Source organism: Homalodisca vitripennis, chromosome 1, assembly GCF_021130785.1.
Source record: "Homalodisca vitripennis isolate AUS2020 chromosome 1, UT_GWSS_2.1, whole genome shotgun sequence".
NCBI classification, from domain to species: domain Eukaryota; kingdom Metazoa; phylum Arthropoda; class Insecta; order Hemiptera; family Cicadellidae; genus Homalodisca; species Homalodisca vitripennis.
Genome location: NC_060207.1, coordinates 82026595 through 82046373, shown reverse-complemented (window position 1 = coordinate 82046373; position 19779 = coordinate 82026595). Strand labels below are relative to the sequence as shown.

The window sequence follows — 19779 nt, the reverse complement described above, 5'->3', positions numbered from 1 at the left end:
AGCTTTGCCAGGGGCTTCAACATCCCTACCCACCGAACTGCACTCTACACAAGTAAGCAATCCTATGCCGGTGCCAGGTTTATCAATCTTCTTCTTGCAAGCACTATTAGTATTCCAACAAAAGCTTTTGGGAGTTAGCTCTCAAACTGGTTCTTGTAGGATCCAATCTACAGTATGGAGGAGTTCTTTGAGTGAACCTGTGTACTCAGAAAAAATGAGAGTTTATTGTAAAAATAACTACTTCATTAATTTTTTTGACAACATTCTTTCTTCAAGAATAAAGCACTCTGTATTATATATTCTGTATTGAAATATGTGTATTAATGGTAAAAATAAAATTTTATAATTAAAAAAAATATTAATACAAAACTGCAATTAATGTAAATGAAATATAGTTCTTACAATTCTTTTTTGAATTTTGAAGACGTATTTAGAATCAAGTGGAATTTTCCCATAATGCCATCCTTATAGCATTGTCAGCAATATCCTGTGGCTGGACAAGAGTGAAGGGATGGTAAAACAGTTCTGACTTTTTCTGCCAATTAACTCACTCTGCTTTAAGTGATTGAATCAATGGTTTGTTTTGTATTTGATGCTCAGTTCAACACCTGTACCATAAATGTTATAATATATGCTAATTTCCAGGTTGTCGAGATGTTAGTCATTTGTAGATTATTCAATTGTAAGATAAGTTATGGTATCCATTTAAAATCATCACTTTCAATATAATGTTCAATCTTAAATTTATAAAATGAACAATATACATTTTCAGATTGTTTTGTTTATGCTTTTGCATATCCAGACTTAAAACAATACTCAGTATAAAGTACTGTAATTGAAACTATGTAATATGATAAAGAAAGATAAGAAAAATGCAAAGTAGATTAGAAAATAATCATTTCTAAAAATAATGTAGTACCTTTATTTTCCATTCAGGTTTTCCTAATACATATTAGATATTGTCACCAGTTTATAGGAATTTTCAGCATTGCCTATTCAAAGTGTTATTATTATACCAGGAATAACCACAACACAACAACAACAATTCATACAGATGATTGTTTTGTTGTAATTGGTCACTATGTTTTGAGGTCATAAAAATAGTTTTATTTTATAAACTTACTTATTTATTGTAGTTTATTCATTCTTTTGCAATGTATTAAGTATTCTCAGTTTTTATTTCTTTGTTTGTGTGTTCACTACATCGATTATGTATTGTCTTAGTAAGTGAGGACCCCAAGGCACAAGCTCGGCACCTATTTGACTCGGCTTATTCCTCGGAGTAGGACCACATCCCTTAAGGACCCTGCTCCACGACCCTCCCTAGGCACTTCACTCATCTAGACTTGCCGTCTATCCTCCAACTCCACTGACACGTATATCTTCTTCATTGTTCATCTATTTGTTAGAGACTTCACTCCATTAAAAACACTTCAGCACTGTATCATTCTCCCCCAGCACTAAAATGTATGATGTAATACACTGATGCTTTACTCTCTAGCAGTCAATAGGACATTTGTTTCAGAAGCTGCTCTGAGGGGACCCACCCCGTCTTCCACGGTTCAGTTCATTCAACAACAACAATTGACACATGGACAATCTGACTATTAGCATATTTATATTACAGGTGTTGAACTGAGCATCAAACACAAAACAAACTGTATGATTCAATCACTTAATGCAGACTAAGTTAATTGGTATAAAAATCAGATATGTTTTACCACCCCTTCAATCTTGATTCAGCTACATCAAAATGTTGTTGATAATGTCTACTCAGAGTTGAGCATTAAACCGCCAGTTGTTGGTGGTGGACATCTAACTTTCATTTCCTCATTAAAGCAAGTACAATTTAAGAAACTAGGTCAAATCGGTTATAATTATTTAGGGAAATGCTGAGAAGATGCTCATACAATATTATATACATAATGGAAATAGACTTTTCATCTGTTGCGATTAAAGATAACAATGATAATTATCTTAAAGTGAAATTGTTTATTTTATTAATGGCTTAATTATGTCCTCATTGATGAATCAAACATCACAGAAAATTATAACAATTTGTATCAATGTAAGATGAAGGTTTAGCAAGGTGCTATGCTGCCATTTCAACATCACTTGTGATAAAAAGATTGTGAGATTTTCTGGTGAGAAACAGATACAAAGCTTGTTTGTAAGTCTAATTAAATAAACTGTACTACTGAACTAAAATAACATAAATATAATAAGCTTCATATTATGAAAATATTATAAAATGAAGTGAAGGCTATAAAATGTATGAGCTATCTGATTTAGTACTTGTAGTTTACAAACTGTTAGTGAAAGTCTATAACAGCACACAACATTAAAATTCAAAGGTAAAAAATATAAAACTTGATTGAATTTGCGACCTCGTGTCGTCGCGACCGGAAGGGGGGACCTTCCAGAGGAATAATCCGTGGATCCGCCACTAGATTCCCTCTATCCAAAACCTAACCAGCTTTGATGAATAAAGATTAACTAATAATTTGGATATAGTTCCGAAAGGTTCCCTAACAATAATTATATCAAGTCCCAGGCCACGTACACTCACTTTACCCGTCCGCTTCACCCGATCGCTGCACGACTGTCTCACAACCTCCGGTCCCTGCCTGCTAACCTAGCAGGAACCATCCTACCAGAACCTGTCCGGAAGAATTCCGGATGGTAGGAGGCTCCTATTGTTTGAGCTAAGGGCTAGAGGTCGGCGCAGCTGGCAATAGCGTTCGCGGCTACAGAAGGATTACGCGCGCCAAATTCAAATCTGTAGCGGCACTCGCCGCAAATTTAATCTCATGCAAGACATGTTTTACTATTTATATTACAATGACACTCATACTCAAGCATTGAGAGTAAAGGCCAATCAGCTCTATTGCAATATCAACCTTTTATGGCTGTTGTTTACAGATACATTTAAATAAAATTTCCATTCATAAAAAAATGTTTTTCCAAACATTGTGTAAATTTCACTCAATAAAACAAAACAAACACAGGGATGTGGCTGTGATCGAGACAACCAATGCACACTCTGAGAAAGTTATTAAAAAAATAAGCTCAAGTTAAACTGCCAAATTGAACTTACAAATAAATAAATAGTCCTTCCGGCTCAGTCAGAAGAAGTTGGTAGATTTTGTACAGCTTAAATATTATGAATTTATTCTCATGGGATTTACATGTACTCAATATCTACAAAAGCATTCAAGAAACAAAAATGCTTATAGCAAAATGTTTAGGAATTGTTGTAAGCATTCCAAAACATTTCTCTAGTTTCATAAATAATTAAGGTTTAATTTTTTGTTAAGTTTGAACGGTTGCTATAACAGATAAAAATGGTGTACCAAGCTGGCCAAAGAACTTGGCTGAGATATCTATAAGATCATCTTTTATACAAAGCGTAAACTTCTTTCAGCATTCCTATAGGCAGTTCTTGATGAAAAAAAAATTCAGAAGCCATTCAAGATACAAAACATTGTTAATTACAAAAGGTTTAATAAATGTTATAAGCATTCCAGAACATTTTTTGTAAATAAACTTTGAGCGAGGGATGGTTTTAGACTCTGAAAGTTTTGTTCAGTGAAGTTATGCAGAAATTTTTGGTAAGTGTTATGGATTCTTATCCAAAACTTAATTTGTAGAGGTTGAAATAATTTCAGTGAGGGCAGGACTTGAACTACTGTATTTTTTAAATCTACACCTCAGATTATACGAGGAAATGACATCCTTGATCAAATGCAAAATTATGAACTTTGAAACCAGTGTCAGCCTTTGGTACGAATTGTGGGCATTAACAGCCCCATAATAAAATTAATTTTTTTTTTCAAAACTAGACATTTACACTATATACCCTTGTGAATCCAAAATTTTACTTTTACAACTGGAACTACTAGCCTCTATTTAGTAAACAAACAAAAAACACTTGTACTTGCTAGTTATGCTGGGAAAAAAAACAGTTTCCTATTTGAAGTATCAGTTATAGGATTGGTACAAGAATATAACAGTCCCTCTAGCAAAAACCCAATTATCAAACTTGGCAACACCAACTTGGATAGTAATAAGAGATATGAAGTAGTAGTGTTTCATAAACTAAGTATTTTATTAATTCTTGTTTACTATAGCTTTACTGTTGTTTTATAATTAACTGGATCCATTTAAACATTGATAAAACATGATTTAGTACGATACACTAAGTAGCCACTCTGTGTTATTACAATGGCTAAAGTTAACTACTATGTATCATACTAAAAGTAAGTAATCGTGTTTGTGTTTATGTTGGTAAGTAAATATAAATTTTATACCTGTTACTTTTTTTTTTAAAGCTGCAATAAATATGGAAATTACTAACCTAGGATGCCTTGAAGTCGGTGAGATGGACTCAGTTGGCTGGCCAAGTCCCGGGATAGCTGATCACACTCAATCTCCTCGTGCAACTGATGCCTGATAGGGGGTGGAGAGGGGGCAGGGGAGGTGGCAGGAGGTGGGGAGGGCAGAGGAGTGGTCACTACGTCGGTCTGGCAAGCAGTGTCAGTGGTTGGAGCATTTACGCGCAGCGTAACCTCCGTCCTCTGGACAAGCCGCAGCGGCTCCTCTACAGTTCTATCCTCTTCTGCACTCACACTCACAAGACTCTCACTCGCGCTTATCAGCTCCTCTGTTGAAGTCGATGTAGCGGACATCGCGCTTGGTGATTGCGGTGGCTTTAGTCTCTCACTGTCACATTCCACTTCCTTGGGTTCACACGCCTTTGCCACCTCTTCAATCACTTCCCTTGGAGTTGCCTTGATTGGGTCTGACTGTGTCCTTGGAGTCCTCGTAGGCCTCTTTGTTGGTGACAGCAGGGACAAAGAATAGTTCCTAGGCAACGTCTTTGACGTTTCTATGTTATCACAAGATGAAATTGTTGAACTCGCGAGGTTCTCTTGACTAGGACTTTTGCTTCCTTCAGAATATGATTGTTTGTCATCGAGACCAGAATCTTGACTTGCCGACTTTTCCTTCATCGGTTCTGAAACATGAAAAAATGTATGACAAACTTGCCATGACTATTGATAAAAACTGTTGTAAATGGATTAATTTGTGATAACATTCATGGCGTTTACAAACTGAGTGGGCAGGTATGTAACGACTCTTACATCTCTCCATCTACCTAATCTGAACAATATTGTGCAGTTATTTCTCCTTTCTGTAGCTTTTTCTTACAACTGCAGTCAGGAGATCCAATCCCTTCGCAATATGCCTGCGAGCATGCCAAAACCTGTAATTGGCATCGGTTCAATATGATGCCAATAGATGTCATCCACAGTGAACGTGTTAATTGAGACAACTTAACTTATTTTTAAAACTAAACTTGCACAAGTCAACTAGAATGAAAAATATAAGAGTCAATTACTGATTAAAATTGAAACACAAGCTAAGAGAGTACCTTGATATAGGGCAAACGAGAGTGGAACATAGAATGTGGATGCATGAAGACTGACAGGTCTATGGCGCACAGCATTCTTCCTAATCAATTTAGGATGAAACTTGAGGGTTAGGTGAGACATTTCCTACACACTCACGCAAGCTATCCAGAACTGTATGACTAAGTGGCAAGAGAGAAGCAGGTGTGTTTGTTCACTGATATCTTATCTAAGCCGTCAATATAACTGACTAAGGTCTTGGTAAACAACTTCAATTAATAATTATTTCTGTTAATATACATGACAATAGAAATATGCATAATAGTAAACATTGTAACTATTGGAAAGGAGGATTTATACTTAACAATATACATAGATGTGATACTTGTTAGAAGTTAGAATATATAACTGGAACAAAGCCTCTGTGATAAGGCAAACCAATGAAGAACATCAAGGGGAGTATAGCCAGTATTGCCAGATTGCTTATTGAAGGTGTTAAAAAATTGAATGGAATATTCTAAGGAATTACAAAAAACAGTAAATAGAGTAACTGCTTCTTTAAAAAAATGTGATAGCTCATATATTTTTGCAGATTTTTCTCGTTTCATGGTTTTCTTGATTTGGTCAAAATAAAATAAATAAATTTAAACTCTATCAACATTATCAGTTTAATTTATTTATATAATTAGCATTTTTCACTTTGTAAATGTTTGCAGAAATAACATAAACAAAAGTTGTTGAAAGATGTTCTCATTAATGTCAAAATGAGGAAAATAAATTAATAATAAATAATAAACAAATACATTTAATATTTGAAATATTTTTATGTTGCTGTGTCTTCTGTAATCAAGATGCTATGGAACATTGAACACTGAAACATACCCTTAGTTGACAATTAACCCCACAAATTATGAAAATTTAGACCTGCAACTGAAATTATTGAATTTAATCCAGGAATAGTTTGGTCTTTTCTTACTTTTTACTAATAATTCTACATACTTTTTAACTGTATATGATAAGGTATATTTCAACAATTTTTGTTTATGATAAGGTATATTTCAACAATTTTTGTTTATGTTATTTCTGCAAACATTTGCAAAGTGAAAAATGCTAATTATATAAATAAATTAAACTGATAATGTTTAGATAATGATATAGTGATAATGTTGATAGAGTTTAGTATAAGTTATAAATACATATCATATTTATTTACTAATTAATTACTCTAGTTTTCTATGTCTAGCAAATAAAACTGGACATTTACAGGCCCATAGACACAAGTGGACATTGACAACAAGAGTCTCTTCCTTGTTGACTTGCACCAGCAAAGTATTCAACTCTGTAGCAGTAGCATCCATCCCTGTTTGGAGGCTAAGGCAGCTGATGCACAAGATTTTTAAAAGAAATATTTAAAACTTAAATATAGTGTTGAGGTTAATATCATAATTAATTGGTAAAAACATATGTGTTGGTTTCTTGTTAAGTTTTATTTTTCGTATTTTTCGCACTTAAGTGAGATGAAATGCTTCTAAAAACATAATGTAAAATCTACTGACGTAGAAGAAAAATTATCTGACGTGAGTTTTTTCTAATAGTAGTCAATATTATAGTCAGTAAGAGGAACAAGTGCCATGTATACTTGCCTGAAGGAAATTAGCCAACCCTATCAAACTGGATTCAAAGAAGATTTAATCCTTTTAAGTGCCACAGTCCGATAAATTGAATCACCCTATATCTTCAAAAAACGCCACAATCTGATGTGTCAAATCGCTTGCTTTTATTTTTATTTTTGTACTTAAGGCTGCTCAAATAACGTGATATTACATCAATCGATTTACAAGGAAACGGGCTACATGGAGGAAATATTTTGTCACTTTGGATTTTCGTATCTTTGGATGGCAGCCTTGTAAGTTTTGCTTTTGGTCTATGCCTAGATGTCCTAACTCCGGTTGGTTGGTGTTTGTATAGCAATCAGGTTATTTATTTTGTCTGTTGTTAGTGCATTATAAGGTTATATTATGATTTTTCTAGTATTTTAGTTCATGTTTACGTATCTTATTTATCATAGTTAAAGTTATTTCTGTGTAAAATATGAGTAAGTGTAATAGCAAACAATCTCCAGTGAGTGAGAATGCACTTGTACAAGAACTTTCGGCAAATGAAGATAATAAGATTTTGGCACCGGTGTATTTGTTGATAAAGGTGCACTAAGTGATAGTTTTGTAAACGATATTGTATCTTTCGATGATGAACATAATTCAGATAATGATGATGATCTGTTTGGGGGCGACAACAGTGATGCTGGCCCGGATTATGACCCAGGAACAGCTGATGAAACTGTGAAAACATTGATCGGCATATACCAAGTATTTCTGGGCAGCAACAAAAACAACCTCAAGGTAGGTCAAGAATTAACCCTGACCTGCATAACATAGGTCAAGTTGATGACTCAGATGAGACTGAGCTAAACATCATTTAGCTAACTGTAGAAGAAGGAAATGATGTAGACTACAATCGCAAATTTATATTCAATAAAATGCCAGGACCTAAACATTGAACCCATGATAATAGTAAGAATTTAGATTATTTTTATATGTATTTCACTATAAATTTACTAAATTATTTTGTCAGTATAACAAACTTTTATGCAAATGAGTACATAAAAAACCACCCAAACTTCTCTTCAGGAGCAAGATCTTGGAGTTGGACTCCTGTGACTCTAAAGGAAATAGAGGGTTTCATTAACACTATTATGAATATGGGAATCATAAAAAAGCCTACTATTTACAGTTACTGGTCAACATTAAATAAGCTAGCTACAACTTGGTTCTATAAAATATTTAGCTGTAATAGATTTGAGTCTATCCTCCAATTTTTCCACATTACCAACATCAGGACACTTGCTAAGCCTAGTACTTCAGGATATGACCCATGTGCAAAATTTTTACCACTGGTTGATCATGTTTTTAGAAGGGTATTTACAAGGCACTACATTCCTCACAGGGAAATATCAATTGATGAGAACCTTATTGGGACAAAGAACCACACACGGTTAATCAAATATCTGCCCAACATGCATCATCACAAGTGGGGAACTAAGCTGTGCATGTTGTGTGACAGTGTCATGAAATATTGTCTAGAATTGTCCTATTATAAAGAGAAAAATTATGACAACTCTGCAACAGAACATGATTGGCATACAATGTAGTTGTAAGCTTACAATTCACTTTCATAACTGGAGCCATAAGAAAAAATAGGAAAGGAGTTCACGCACGAAAGAAAAATTTCAAGTAGGTAAAAATTGTATCTAAGACATGAGGAAAAACTTGTGCTTAAATACAGAGAAAAGGCTAGTCAGAAAAATCCTGTTGTTCTTCCAACCAAACATTGTGCCCCATCTGTGAAAAAGTGTCAAAAAAGAAACAATGATACAGAAATGAAATATGTACCAGAAGTTATTGACTCATAATAAATATATGGGAGGCATTGACTATTCACACCAGATGCTTTACGTTTATCTTGAGAGGAGAATGGTAAAGTATTGGGAAAAAGTTGTTTTCAATGTTTTACGTAGGATGATTTTAAACTTATATATTATAAACAAGAAAAAATATAAGAAATATACTGGAAAATAATACAGGAAAAGATATGAACAGGTTAGAGTTTAATCCTCAAATTATAAAAGCCTCAAAGAAGAGTGGCTGGCTGAAAATTTTCAGGAGGGGGTGATGATGCTAGAGCCCATCCACTGAATTTTAACCTCTTAAGTCTACCAGAAACAGAGAGGTTCTGTTGTTTGTGTGTATACCCCTGAAAGTAAAGCTACTGGGAGAAAAGGAACAAATCCAGAACCATTTGTTTGCACTGGGAGGAGGTCCTCACAAATGTTTAAAATAAGTGGTAATCTTAAAAATAATCTTGCAAATGGCATAAATAATTATGAACATCTCCTCTACATAGTGAGAATATGTCAATCAATTTATTTCATTCTCCTGTATTCAATCTGTGACATTTTTAAGAATATTATGACATTGAACAAAATTTCAATTTTGGACTGACTTTATAAAACCCATAATATCTGCTGAATATTTCAAGGTAAGACCTTAAAATTTGGTAAGCATATTAGAAAGTAAGTTAGGAATAAATGGAAGTTATTCTAGTGAGGCTCATACTTTTTTTGAAATATGTTTGTGTCCATCAAAGTTAAAAAATCAAAAGTTTTAATACTTTATTATTTATTTTATTTGTAAGAAATTTATGTTGTTTTAATTATAAGGGAATGTAAATTTCTTATGTAATTACTAATTAATAATTACTTAAGTATTAATTTAAATACAATTTATTAACTTAAAAACAAAATAAACTTATTGAAATTATCTCTAAAAATAAAAAGTCATAATGGTTAATGTAAAACTTTGCATTTTGGCTAAAATATGCCTTGGCGTTTTTTGCCATACTAACCAAATCAATGGCAAGGGGTTAAAATCAAATAAATGATTATAATAGTAGATGTATATTACAAAGTAGAAAGTCAATTTTAATACACATTATAACTAACCATTAAAATGACTGCCATACACTCCTTAGCTCACTAAAAACAAGAGATGATAGTTTCCAGGACGAACTGCGTGGTACCAATTTCAAATTAATGAATCCACTGATTTTACCTATATTAATGACTACTGATTCAGATCCACAAATATTTAATTGCAATAATTGTCCAATTGTTTTAATTGCAATTTAGCTTATTTCCAACAACTTAAATAAGGGATGATGTACAACATTTTTATGGAAGATCAAATATAATTTTTTATCAACGAAGGTGATAGTAGTGTAAGTTATGCACATATTCCACTGTATAACACAAAAGAAAACAATATTATAATAAAAGATATTTTGAATTACAATCAGAGACAAAGTGGCTTGATTAAAGGAAAATCCATTGATATGGTCCCAGCGTAAGAGTTAACCAAGCAAAACAATCACAATACCTCATAATTTTTATTTAACAAATATATTTATACATTTTTATGTTAATATTACATTTTAGTTCTTATCTATCATACAAAACTGATACAATGAAGTATCAGATAACCATAATAAAAGAGTTATCGCAGAGACAGATGGACTGCCTTTTACCTCTAGACCCTTAAATCAAGAGAGTTCTTCTTTGGGTCGAGAGGAACCTATGTACCAAATTTTAAGTTTCTATGATCTTTCTATCAAAAGTTATTGAACATACAACAAACAATAACATGATTTAAGAACTTGTCGGGTCTTTAATAAGGTATGCTATTGCTTCTATACAGTATGTTGTATAGTATAAGAATACTATCAACTTATTCTGATTGATGGTAGGTAATAGAAATTGCTATTGTCTGTCTATAATTTCTACTCTCAAATTTTTAGTACAGTATTTCAATGATAGATACCGCAGAAACCCCTGTAACATTATCAAATTACTTTAAAATATTGTATAGAGGTAAGTTAATAGAATTTAGAAAAATTGTTAAGTAACGCTACTTTAGAAATAGATTTGTGTCAAATTATATTCCCATTTAGTAAGCAAGAATATTATTAACAATTAATGAATTATCTAATAAGATGAATTGAAATAAGTCCAGTACTGTGGGCATAGGCAGACTTGCTCTGAACCAGAATTCTAATCTCTATAATGCAGTAATTTTGTCACTTCCAGGCATTGTGGTTACCTGAAGACTGAATTATATGTGCTCCCGAGGGCGACATGGTTCTCTTGTAGCTGCCCTCGAAGTTGGGGAGGCCGCGCTCACGTTCACGTGGCTCCCGGCGGTATGATGCGAGGTACGATGCCTTCGACTGGCTCCTGAAACACACAAAATACATTATAAATGGTCTGTTAGGTTTAGTCAAAAATATCTTCTAAAACAGTGATAAATAAATCCAGATGAGCAAAATATGTGTATGATTACATTAGTTTAGTGTATAAAACATAAAACATGAGACAATTTTAGAATAGGACTGGGAATAAAACAACGTAATTCCTAGTTAGCTGGTTAATTTAGTTAGCTTGTTCTATAAGTATAAAAGATTAAATTAAATTATTACAAAACGTAAACATTCGGTAAGGAACTCGAATTTAAACTAGCTTTAATAATTTTTGAGTTGGGTAGTCTAAAAGTATGTATGCAATGCTAGTTAGTGAAATTTTTACACACAGTAAATTTGAAAAGTGTGCAATTTGCTACACAAATCTATTTAACCACATTTATTCAATTCTTTACCGAAATATGTACATTCATATGTACCTTTCCACCCACAAAAAGAAATTCTTAAATAAAAAAAAGTACAAGGCCTCTTCTGTGTTTTGGGGCAAAGCTCCACTTACGTTCCAAATTTCGCAAGTTTTCACTTGTCAATAAGTAGTTATAAATAAATGTGCAACAGTTTATCGCAAGGCCTTATAATAATCTTAGTTAAACGTGAAACCCTTCTATTAGATAAAACTGAGATCGAAGTTGACGACCTCGCGGCTGGTGCAACTGACACTGACCAATGCGAAAGAAATCCCACCACACCGGCCACACCGGACTTTGCATCTGTAAAAAACCGAGCAGCTCTGTCTCGGTGTGGTGATCTCGGATTTCTTGTAATAGCCTATTCAGATTTGTTGGGGCAATAAATCCTAACGCTCAAAGTACACCAAAAAATAGACCAGGCAATTAAAGAACCCGGATGTCTTCAATAGCAGTCATGAGTCGAAAGTTACTTCTTCCTTCATTCAGATCAGGTCAAATACGAATCTCAACTATTGGAATATAACCAGCTCTCTTCAATAGAACGGTTTCCAGCTCAGCGCAATTGCAATGCCTTTGTGCCCTGTGCCCGGCGCACGTGGTTAAGTTCTTTCCGCGTCCGCTTTCCTCCAGCCAGGATCGCGCGCAGTCGGGGTCACTTTGGTCGAATAATCGCGTAAACTACCTCATGTCGGGTTCAAGAGAGCAGTGTAAGTGTACGGCGAGGCGGGTTCGTTACTTTCTAGCTCCATTGGCGGCCCGCGGAGCGGAGGTGAAACCACGTCGACTCTGAGCGATCGCATGCAGCGCATTACAATGGGCTGCAGCAGTCCCGACCGTTTCGACCGACCAGACGATATTTATGGTGTGGTAAACATAAGCATGCGAGACCAATGTAAAATTCGCCTGGACCCACAATGGATGTGTGCATCACCGATTCGACGTGATCCATCGTCACTTTGATTGCCGATGCCACTTTTGGGCAAAAAGGTTGACATTGTGACCAGAAAGAGGTATTCTGCGCTAAGGATATCATTCTTAATAGAGTACAACATTCTTGCAGTCTGGTTATTCGGAGCTATCGGAGGCATCAAGCATGATGTTTGAGGTATGTCCGTTACTGAAGGAAGGGTCGTTTAAAGGGAGCAGGGATGATAAGGTGAGAGTCATTTCGGAATGACTATAATAAAGTTGAGTGTAAGTCTTGTCAGTTAATTTCTCAATATCAGTGTAACAATAATTCGGTAGTCCGGATTCCATACTAAAGTAAAGGTCACTTTATCTTCATCATTCCTGGGTTATTAATCTTTCAAATAGTCAGTCGATTGCAATTGCAAAACAAGAATAAATTACCCGTATATTACATATCAACAATTATTGTAAGCACCTTTAGTTTCATCAAACCCATCATTTAATTATACCATACACGTATCACTTATAATCCGTATCGTACATAGTCTCATAACTCAAAATGTAAATGTAACATTAAAAAGTGTAACAATGACTAATATTCTACTTAATATAAAATCAATTTAAAGAATTGCAAGTTTTAAAAATATAGCAAAACTAGTGGGCCATCACGAGGCTCTTCGTTCCATGACCCACTGTACTTAAATCTGTTCCCTTACATCAGTGATCAATGCATGTTTTACGCAATCGACAACCACGAACACGGAGGTACAGCCATCGATGGTTAAACCTGCAATTACGCGCTGACAATCGCACAAATCACGACTGAGTTATGCAAATAATGCTGACTTAAAACAAACAGTCGCTTGTTCAAAACAACTTAATTACAGCATACACGTGATACAAAGCCGTGAAATCGTAGTACAATATTTGCGACTTTTGAATAATGTAAACGACTAAATAAAATCTGACCTCCAAAATTCGACAGGCCGTGAACCTACGCCCACACCCTGCGTCCAGTAATCCTTGAGCCCTCTTGGACCTAGACCTCTCTCTCTAAGCCGACCTTGGGATACTGAAGGAATGTATTTATAGCTGGTCTGGATTGTGCTCTCTGCGACCGGTCCATCATACTCAGGGACAGCTTTGCGCTCGCAAAGAATATCAGAGTCATTGGGTTAATTATTCGAATTGCTTCTGCAGAATGAAAATTTATATTACTAAACTACAAGTATTAGCATACATTTTTATTATGTCTCTAGGAAGTAATCACGGGCTTCAGAGTGTTATGATCGTTGTTTTCAAATTAAAATTTAGGATTTCGTAAGTTCTAAATGTTTTGCTAACTCTGCCCAAACAAAGCGAACCTAAAAACAACAACGAGCATTTGGTGAATGCAAACAGTTGGGCGGCAGTACAATAAGGTCTTGCGCTTGTGTATTGCTAATTCTGTCCTGGCCATGAATGATGACATGCATGGCCTGCTTTTACATCGTATAGACCTTTGGAATAAATTATCAGACTAAAAACATAAATCTCAAAGAAATTCTAAAAATTTTCAGTAGCAGGAGTGGGGTATGAGAGAGAATTCAGAGGTACTTTATATTACACCGAAAATAAGCATCTTATTTGACGATATCATTAATAGTGGCATTATGAACAAACAAATAAGATCTTCCCAGAGTTTGAGGATCTCTATTCTCTAGACGAAGGAAAGCAGCTTATGGTTCGCAAGCATTGGCTCCGGTGGTAGGAGTTACCTCACATCGAATTACCAGTCCTAGTGTACTGTACATTACTGTAGTCTACCACCGAAATAACCCTGGAGCTGCAGGCAATTTACTGTTGGATGTTAGGACTGTGAACAAAGGAGATAACGCGAACCTTCCGTGCTCGTCCAGATTGACCTTGGCGCTACAAAGGAATTGCATGGTGGCGCCATGTACATGCTAAATAGATAATTTGAGCATAGAGGAAAACAGCTATTACATAAAATTACGATTATATAATGGAGTAATAGATAAGCTTATCATAGTCTTTAGTGCAGCTGAAAATAGGATAGACTAATAGGCATATAATTATTGACAATGATAATGAATTTACAAGTAACTCTGATTTTATAAGGGAGTAATGGATCTTTTATGGTAATCCTTTTTTCGGTTTAAAGGAAAAGATATACTGTCAATGGTTTACAAAAGAATAATAGAGCACTTAAGATTTTAGTTTCTAATCCTAAAGCAAACATTTTGTGTTCATTACGTCTTGCATTTATGCCTTTTTTTATCATGCGTAACAAAATTCTAGTCTTCCTCAGGCATCCATGCCTTTTACCACCTATAAAAATTGTCGTCCAAAAATTTTAAAAGTTGCTTACTATGCCCTCGTCCATTCTCACTGTGCGTACAGAGTGAGATTGTGGAGAAGTTGTGAAAAAAGCAAAATTGTCCGTGCCTTTAGACTTTATAGAGAGTTCAAGGGAAACTTTTGAGGCGTTAGGATTGCTGACGTGAATGTGGTGATCATGAACTACATATCAAGGTGCACCTTGATAGGTGGCGGGAATGTTCACCAATATTACACTAGAGGCAGAAGTAACTTCAGGAATTGTAAAAACAGTTCAGAGTGACGTTGTCTCAACATCTATCGCAACAATTTGGTGTCAAGGTTAATCACCACACTCCTTGAAGGTATAAGAATCTGCAACAACCTACAACAATTTAAAACTCCTCTTAAACGCCTTTTGGTGCCCAAAGCGTTTTACTCTGTTGAAGAGTTCATGATGAGCCGCTGGCATGTGTGGTCTACGCTAACGCTGGATCTGAACTCGTAAGTGCAAGCGTGAGTGATTGTTTATGATGGGTTGACAAACATCTAAAAACTAACTACACAATATAACTTAAATTGTTAAAAAATTCGATAAATAACAATCTATTGTATAGAGACAACTAACAATTACATTGCATGAGTCAACAGAGTAAATTAAGGAAACGGATAATTTAAATTGTTTTGTCAACATAAAAACGTACATAAATTCTTCTCCTATGCTGACATAGGAGATTGCTACGTGTTGATAAGTTATTCAGTACAATTACTTTATATAGATGAATGTCGATAATGTGTTCTGAAACCGATGGGTTCCATGTTGCTTTGTTTTAAAATATTCAAGAATTTTCACCCCAGCGGCTCATATGAACTCATCAACACAGTAAAGCGCATTTTTCACCAGGACATGTTTCAGACGAACTTTGATACCTCTGGGTCATTGAGTTTTTCGATATCAGGGAGCCTATTGATTATTCTGACACTAACTTTGGACGCCAAGCGTTCAATAGCTGTCCGTTCGTGTTCGATTCGATAGTTGTCCCTGCCTCTTGTACTGTACAGATGGACATTCCTGACCTGTACCAACTCACATTTGTTTCGACAGAACAGGATGACCGAGATTATAGAGGTAGAGTTAAGTCAGTAATCCAAGCTCCCAGAAGGCCTCATTATACGATTCTCTAGTGTCACATTTTCAAAAGAACTCTGACAGTTTTTTTTTAGTTTTAAAACCCTCCAACTGGCGGTCATTTTTTCCTGTAGTGGCGGCCTGTTTTCGAGCCTCGTGCAAGGGTTAAAAAAAAATTTATTAAAAATATAAATTAAAAGTAATATATATAGAAGTATATATTTTTGTGTTCAGAATTAAACATATAATAATATTAGTATTTAAATTTGGCCTTAAAAAAATGTTTACTAAAAATTTTTTCCCATGAAATCCAAAATTTACATTTTTTTTTTTTAATTTGGGGGGGACCATACCTAGTAAACCAAGATATAGTAAGAAAACTATAAAAGTGAGATTACCATTTTGTGTCAAATTTATTCTAGTTTCAGAAACACATAAGCATTATACAAATTTATGAAACTATAATAACACTATATAACAAAAAGCAGCGATGCGCATAAATTGTGAAAATAGGGTGTATATATAAGAGTTTGCTAATAAAAGTTTTGCTAATACAGTTTTACTTCAATACATGTTATATTGCATATTTTATTACTCAGAATGAAGTAAACTATACAGCAGTAGTAAAATAAATTCCTTAACTTTTTTTTTGAAGACTCGAAAAAAGTTTCATTTTGTCATTACTCAAAACTTTTGCGAAAAATTTTCGAGAAATTTATTTATTCTAAAATATATTTATTTGGACTACTGCAATATTTAACAATTCACCACACACTAAACACAACACTAAAACACAAATAAACCTACTAAAACTTACTAATAAACACGACTCGATACATCAACAACACTCAGACGGCATCGACAACATGGCGGTCACAATGAATTGCATCATCTTCTTTTACGTTCCAAACTACGAACTTGGTACGTTTGCAACTACAATACAAAGAGGAATAAAACTATAGTATTCCTTAGGCTTTTTTCCCGAATCCAATGGTGCATGAATCGAATCGATACGTTGCCGGAATATACTGTAATGAGTGATTATGCAAGGGAATGTTTGTTTATCAAAATTTTGACGAACAACAATCCACAAGGGGTTATGTTTATCAAAATTTTGATGATGAACAACAGTTGGAGGGTTAAAAACTCTTTCAAGTTTATATTTGGAACAGGTGTCCCATTATCTTATGATGTAATATGGTATTTTTAAAGTGGAATTATTCTCGTGCATCAGGTACCCATTTTATAGTGTTCATGATTAAAAGGACCAGAAATTAAGCAAAAGTGTGAGTACAGCAATTCTTATTTCTGATTTTGTACTTTTAGTTCAAATTAATTATATTTCCAACAAAACATTTGAGTTTGCTATTTTTCTACGAGAAACAATATAAATATACCTATGTATAATTTTGTAACGAGGTGGGATTCAAAACAGTATAGCTTCTCATTTGTATCGATATATATTTACTAACAGTTTCCCGCGGCTTCGCACGCAATTTCTTGTTGAATAACAGTACACTATATTCACGTATTCTTTTTCTGTCACATTCTTAAACACTCCTGAGATAATTGATAGTCGTTCCTGCGTGAGCCTCTTGGGCGCATTATGAAGGTATGAACCATATTTCCTGCATCTGTCTTTCGTGGTTTTTGCTACGTGTTGATAAGTTATTCAGTACAATTACTTTATATAGATGAATGTCGATAAACTAATTTGGTTATAAAGAATCAAATTAGGTTTGTTAAAATTAAATTTCTATCTAAGACATTTCCAGTATTATTGTGGAGTTTGCATTGTGCTCCGATCAAGAAAAGGTATCAATGAAAACCAATTTCGATCATAAAGCGTCTTCTTTCGGCTCTTTTCATTTACATTCGATCTAACCAAATTCGATTACCTTATGTACAAACTTTCACTGCTTTGTACAATGAGGTGGTTTTTATAACAGCGTTCAATAGTATTTCCATTGCATTATAGTTTATTAAATTTAAAATTAGGTAATAATCTCGTCTATGCAATCTGCATTACATTACTAATCAAGCAATTTACAATAATAATTTTCTTGTTGATGAACAATTGTCTCTTTGATGAACTTCAGCTGAAAGTATTAACAGCTGTTAAGTATCAGTTCATTTTGTATTACGTGTCGCAGCGCAGTCTGCCGGATCGAAGGTAAAACATCCTAAAATCAACAACTACTTAGAAATTAAAAATTAATTAATAAAACATTTTCCAGTGGACCAAATTGTGAATCTAAACCATTCTCGAATTCCATTGAAAACACACAAAAATTCATCAAAATCGGTCCAGTCGTTTAGGAGGAGTTCAGGCACATACACACGAAAACAAGATATATATATATATATATATATATATATATATATATAAATTTATATATTTTTAAAAACGAGGATATCCTGAGAAGCTATTGAATGAAAAGCTACAGCTCAATGAAAGTAAACTTAATAATAATTATGTCAAAAAGAAATATTATGATGAGCCTAAATTAATAACACAATATCATCCTGGTCTTTACAAAATTAACAACATTTTTAAAGTAGCTTACAAAATTCTTCAAAATTCTCCACTGACAGACTCATTTCTAAAAAGTATTCCACGTATTGTTTTTAAAAGACCTCCTATCTTAAAGGACATTATATCGAAACCAAAATTACCAGCTGATTCTGATGTGGAAAATAAATTTTAAAGGAGCACATCCATGTAATAAATCAAGATGCATGGTGTGCAATCAAATACAAGAGTCATCAAAATTCGAAAGTAGTTCAACATACCAAATTCAGTGTAAAAAATGTCCTAAAGACTACATTGGCTCTACAACAAATAATTTAAGAATAAGAATGACAGGTCACCGTTATGATTTTAAGCATAATGATGAATCAAAACCATTAGTCATTCATAGTAAATTACACAAAGAAACTTTTGAAAATGTATATACAGTAAAAACCAATACGATCAATAAAAAATAATTCAAGTACATCAAAATTAAGAAATTTAGAACAAGCATGTCAAATTGTCACAAAATCTAAATTTCCCTATGGATTAAATCTTCGATAAATTTTAATCATCTGAACACTCATTACATCTTTACACCCACAGTTTGAACATATGTTTATCATTTCAAGAATATTATGCTTATTAATTTATTTATCTGTTTACATGTATGTTTTTAATTATTTTATGTGTTTTTGTTATGTTGTTTTGACCTGAAGAAGCGTAATGCGAAATATAGTCAATTAATATTAATATGTTGGCCTTTTTCTACATATATATATATATATATATATATATATATATATATATATATATATATATAAAAGATATATTGCTATGAAAATTAACTAAAATCAAGATCAATAATACTAACACATTTCAATACTTACATTATGACAGTTGCCATCCTTATGTAAAGATAAAACATGATACATTAAAGTTCTTGCTTCCCAACCCATGTTCGCTATATCATACTATTTCCTCGGTCAGTGGAGAATAGTATGATAGAATTATATCAGTATTTATATACCTAATCAGTATCATCATATACCTCATCAGAGATAAATGGATGCGATGTCACCTGACGATTTCCGTCATAAAAATTGCATTTAGTGTCTCGTGTATTATTTTGTGACCCAGAATAAATAACTAGGTCTACCTTGTTACAACGATGTTGAAATAAGAAGTGTTATTACTTTTGTAATACTGTCACTATATACA

At 33.8% G+C, this 19779-nt stretch overlaps 1 protein-coding gene across 4 annotated transcripts in view; it reads right to left on the bottom strand.

The window, feature by feature from the left end:
• Positions 1–19779, bottom strand: part of LOC124365657 (protein Shroom) — a 234003-nt gene that overhangs the window by 10612 nt on the left and 203612 nt on the right. For all 4 annotated transcript variants that reach the window (XM_046821632.1, XM_046821634.1, XM_046821633.1 and 1 more), the window contains 2 exons: positions 11123–11256; positions 4358–5017 (listed from right to left, as the gene is read on the bottom strand). In XM_046821632.1, the coding sequence (XP_046677588.1) occupies positions 4358–5017; positions 11123–11256 (794 nt within the window). The remainder of the gene's footprint in view (positions 1–4357; positions 5018–11122; positions 11257–19779) is intronic.